A 5,000-nucleotide genomic window follows, 5' to 3' on the forward strand; every position below is an offset into this window, starting at 1 on the left:
GATCCACATGCATTTTAAGTTCTTCTAATGGCAGAAGAGTCTTCTTAGCGACGTCCAAGATCTTCTCCTCTGACAAAGTCCTTCCCCTTTTCACGGAATCGTAAAACTCCTCTTTTATTACAATACTAGGAGGCTTTGACAGCATTAGACCATGTTCTCTGACAAACTCTGCATGTTCTTTGGGCCTTAGGTAGTGGCCAGAACACAAATGTGTACATTCTTTGCAGTTGCCTCCCCAAGGACGTTTGGGATCAGGAATAGGTATCGGCAAATATGTCAGTGGTGGTCCATCTTCAAACCATTTCTCATCTTTTCGGACGGTCTCGTCATGACACAAAGGGTGGGGGCATCCGATTTGATAACACAGATTCAACATAAACAAATAGTTCCCTGGCAGATCTTTCTTCATGTGGTTCTCTCTAACCATCCAGACACGCTCAAAGTACTCATAAAGGTCTGGCCTGTTCTTCTTCAACTGTTTCTTGTCGTTTGCACTACCTTTAAGAAACACCAGAAGGCTTTCCCGTCTTTCAGACATGGTTTCATTTTTGCCCCCAGTATGCAGTTTTAATATGGTTCCACAGCACGGTGCTCCATCAACCCGATCAATATATACGTCAGTTGCAATATCCATATTCTCGTTTAATTTCTTCGCATTCAGGCCATTGCTGTCGAAATTACTTCCAGCTAAGGTTGAAGGAATAAAGAGGTTTCCGTGAGCCTTGGCTATACAACCGTTCATCAACTCTACTTCATTAAGGTATGATCCCCCACTATGCCTTGAAGAAACAACTGTACACACTTTCTGCTTGAGCAAGTGCCTTTCAGTCCACAGAAACTGTACCTCCAGGTGACCTGGTCCTTCGTCAGTTGCCCCATCAACCCGTATGCATTCTATGGGCTTGTCATCAAAGTAATTGGGCATTCTGCTTTCAAGCATTTCGAGGTCAATTATGTGCTGTGTGGCGTTCTTTGGAAAGTTGAACTGCGGCTTGACCACTCCAGCACAAGCCTTCTCTGTTGTGTCGGACTTCATGAAAAGGTAGGAGGTTGTTTGAAGCAAGGATGAATATGGATTCATGAAGTCTGTTCTGGTTGTTAACGATGGCGCATTTTCAAGTGTTAAACATTTACCCTGTCTGTGAGTAAATGTTGTGTCCAGTCTAAACCCCGCCTGATCATCACGATTGAGTAAGAGTTTGTTCCTCCCGTCTTTCAGCTGTATAGAATCAAGTCCTTTATACAATGCACTACTCCAGTGAGCATCTGGATTAAGCTTTACGGAAAACCCCTTTCTTGATTTCCTGCATGTAACTTTAGCCACGCCCTTGTACCTTTTGGCAGAGATGCGGCGCTTACTTCGTACGACACAAAGCTGGACCACAGTTCCATAACCAATTTTACACGAGTATTTTTCTTGGAGATGGTCCTGGATAGCTTTGTACGTAACTTGCTTGCCCCTGGTACGATTTCCATCAAATGTTAAAACGCCTGTTCTTCTCCAAGCATCAGCGCCCACCTTTTTCGATTTGACAAATTCCTCGATGTCACTGCCAATTGTCGGGTGTTCTTTAATGATACGGCTAACTTTTTTTGTTACTTTTCTTTTCAACACGCTGTTGGCTGCTTTCAATTTAGCAGCATCTCTTTTTCCTTTCCTTTTGATAGCTGCTCTTGCTTTTTGGATGCAATCTAATCCTTCCTTAGAAACAAGTGAAGGAATCTCTCTGAGCATGGGTGTGGTAGATTCTTCAATTTCGGTGTCAGATACCACTTCATTTCCTTCGATCAATATTGGCTCATGCCGCTGGAATTCGAGAAACGCCTGCCGTGAGACTTCGACAGCTCTCTCCTCTTCCTCAGTTAGATCACAGTCGCTTGTTGACAAATAATAAGTGAAATTTAGTAACACTTGATGAAGAACTTCTGGGCTATAGAACTTTAAATATTGTGCAACATCATCAAAAAAGGAAAACCAGTTTAAGCTGTTGTCTCTAAGCCACGACAGTAGTGTCTCATTTGGTGGTGCTGGATTCACAACACCAGCAACATCTTTGGACAGGTCATCTGGATTAAATCTTGTGTTGCCAGTAGAATGGTTGGATGATTGTCCCTCATCTGCAGCTTTGCTTTCACCATGTACTGTGGAAACACTACTTTTACTGTTTCTATCGTTTTCATCAGAATCGCTTTCAATTACACTTTCTAAGTCACTCTCGCCTTCAAAACTTTCAGTGTCTGACACACTGTCTTCAATACCCATGGATTGTAAAAGAGCTGTTTCTTGAAGTTGCGCAAGCTTAATGATCTCATCGTGAATCTCTTGTGCATTCGCAATTGCCTCTTTAACTTGGTTAATTTTGAGAGTGTTATTGTCTATACCATACTTTTTCTTGGCTTGCTTGCCAGATAACCCCCAAGTTGCAGCAGATTGTATGAGTCTTCTATCAGACTCAGTTGATGCCAACTCGCACAAAGATTTCAGAGTTTCCTTGCTCATATGCTTCACACTCTTTTCATCTGGCATTGTCCTTGCAATCCAGTCAACGAAAGTTTTGTAATCCACATCTGACCTTAATTCCGTGACGTAGAGATGTTGCTGCTTGAAAATAACAACGGGTAACTGCATAAGTCTTCTCACCGCCTTGTCGGATTGATATTTCTTTTCAGGAAACTGACTCTTGTAAACGTCAAACACTTTAACTATTCCTTTCTGAGATATGTGCAACGCCATGTTGATCAGTGCATCACATTCCACACACTGTTCTTTGTGATACCTAGTGCAATATTCGGCTCGATACCTTCTATACTCTTCTAAAGAGACAGCTGTCATACGTGAGAAACGCAACTGATCATCCTGTGAGCGTGTGTTCTGATCACTGAGGTTTAAACGAACATTTCTCACAAACTTAACAAATGTTCCCTCGTTTATAGTTCCAACAACCCCCACTGGTTCACATTTGCACTGGCTGTTCTGTTGTAAATCAGTGGGGGAAACTAAAAATCCTCACAGTTTTCTTTCAAATGTCCCTCTTTGTTGGCCTCAAGCTTTTTTATGTCATCACAGTCACGTGCAACAACTAGGTCTTGAATTCTCTTGTCTTGTTCTGTAGCTTGGCCACGGGCTGCAGCCGGTTCCCAGCCTGCCATTGTAGGGTTTTCAATCTCTGTGACATCTTTGTTGTCGACTTCCACTGTAGCCTTTTCTCTCTCCATGGCTTCTTTGTTCCGCCCTTATGCCAATTCTCCAACACTAACACCCGGTTTCAGAAACTGACGTAAGTCAGCTTGTGGTGCAGCCTCACCTCCTTTTTTGCTGTCTCTGCACTTCTTTACTCGCTTTGTAACAGACTCTTTTCGCTGTAGTAAAGTCAATTCCTCTTGGTATTTTCTTTTCTTTTTTCTCAGTTCATCCAACTCCTTTGAAACATCAAGTGCTTTGCTGAACTCCTTTACATTAGCACATCGTTCACGTTGCTTAACAGCGTAACTAACTTGTATGTCAACTTCTCTTAAGTCCTCTTGCAACTGCTCTATCCTCTTCTGTCTAAAATCTTGGCTAGTACGCTCTTGTTTAGGCTCACTTCCAGATGCAGAACCAAATTCTTTCGATCTTGAATTTTTCTTCTTGTAAGCGAATCCATCTTCATGGACTTTAGTTCTCGCTTGCTTTTGCAATTCCAATTTAGAGCACAGCAAAGTTGGATTCTTCAGAGCAATATCAAACGCAGCTTCATTTATAGCTTTGTGATAATCAAGTAACTTGTCATCAGGCTTGAGCTGATATATCTGTGATTCTCTGCAAACTTTGTCAGGATCTAATGTGATTGTCTGGGTAATAGATGCCCCTGATGCTCCCTTGAAAGCAAAAAAGTTCGCTTTTACTGTCAACGTAAGAAAAGATTTTGTATAACCTCGCTTATTACTAAAAAGGAACTGTCATTCTGTAACAATAACAGCGTATAATGTTAGTCTTTTAAGGTGTCCCTTACATCAAAATTTCACTATCCACTTCACTGCAACACTTACACTTTCCTGTCTTAAACTATTTAATATTGAATTGGCGCAGCAACTTAATAAACTGGAACAAGTCCATCTCAAAATATTATTAAAACACCCCCAAGTTTGAATGAATCCTGAATAAAAAGTTGAACAGAGTTGTGATTCTTTTAATTGCCATGAGTAAGGAAAATAAACAAAATGATAAGGAAAATAAACAAAAACTAATTATTATTAAAAGTCAAGTCAATATGTACAACAACTGGCTACAGTGTTCAACATCTTTCATGATGGTGCAGCAAGTACTATCTTTGCAACATATTCATTGTTACTGTTGTTTTTGGAGGTTTTGTACCTGTATTACAGCTGGTCCAACCATGATTTGACCACCCTCAAAACACAGCGTTTTCTGGACAGCTGATATGAAAAGCAAAAACAAGAAAAAAATCAACAACAACAATACAACAATTACCACCAAACATTTAGAAAAAATAGAAAAATTCAAATATTTACTTGCAACATTTGGATTACCTCTAAGTTTAAATACATGCCCTACTGGAATCGCTATCAATAACTTCACAAACAGAAATCTATTTTACCCTTTAAAAGGGCCCTTGTTACTTGCAAGTCTCACAATGAACTAAGTACACCATAGTTGCAAACCATTAAATGCTCATTCTACAAGTTGACTTAATCCACAAAAACTAGAAGTGACTCTAGAACATTTCATTACAGGATTAATTTTTATTGGTTTTGAAGACAATAAAAAAATCCCAGAAGCAAAATAGCAGGGAGTTCATTGGGCCAGGTTTTTCAAAGCTGTGCATGCACAGTTAACAAAAAGAAGTATAATATTTTCAGACTTAAGATCTTTCAAGGGTCAGTAGTTACTTGACCACTGGTCAATGACAATGAGGGTGCATTGTATTTTGAATTTAAAATATCAAACATCCCAAGAATTACACGGTCACTCTATGTTACCTTTTTTCCGACAAGTTAAA

At 40.1% G+C, this 5,000-nt stretch overlaps 2 protein-coding genes across 3 annotated transcripts in view; both read right to left on the reverse strand.

Annotated features, from left to right (window-relative positions):
• The window catches only part of LOC138043266 (uncharacterized), a 5,750-nt gene extending 2,374 nt beyond the window's left edge, over nucleotides 1-3,376 (reverse strand). The window contains exon 1 of one of the 2 annotated variants that reach the window (XM_068889456.1): nucleotides 1-3,376. This exon is cut by the window's left edge and continues 123 nt beyond it. In XM_068889456.1, coding sequence (XP_068745557.1) covers nucleotides 1-2,833 — 2,833 coding nt within the window. In that variant the 5' untranslated portion in view covers nucleotides 2,834-3,376. The other variant, XM_068889455.1, reaches the window with a different exon arrangement.
• Nucleotides 3,235-5,000, reverse strand: part of LOC138040391 (uncharacterized) — a 4,059-nt gene continuing 2,293 nt past the window's right edge. The window contains exons 4-6 of the mRNA XM_068886125.1: nucleotides 4,981-5,000; nucleotides 4,355-4,416; nucleotides 3,235-3,858 (exon numbers count right to left, since the gene is read on the reverse strand). The exon at nucleotides 4,981-5,000 is cut by the window's right edge and continues 34 nt beyond it. Coding sequence (XP_068742226.1) covers nucleotides 3,235-3,858; nucleotides 4,355-4,416; nucleotides 4,981-5,000 — 706 coding nt within the window. The remainder of the gene's footprint in view (nucleotides 3,859-4,354; nucleotides 4,417-4,980) is intronic.

The sequence above is a fragment of the Montipora capricornis genome, chromosome 3, assembly GCF_036669925.1.
Source record: "Montipora capricornis isolate CH-2021 chromosome 3, ASM3666992v2, whole genome shotgun sequence".
Classification (NCBI taxonomy): Eukaryota; Metazoa; Cnidaria; class Anthozoa; order Scleractinia; family Acroporidae; genus Montipora; species Montipora capricornis.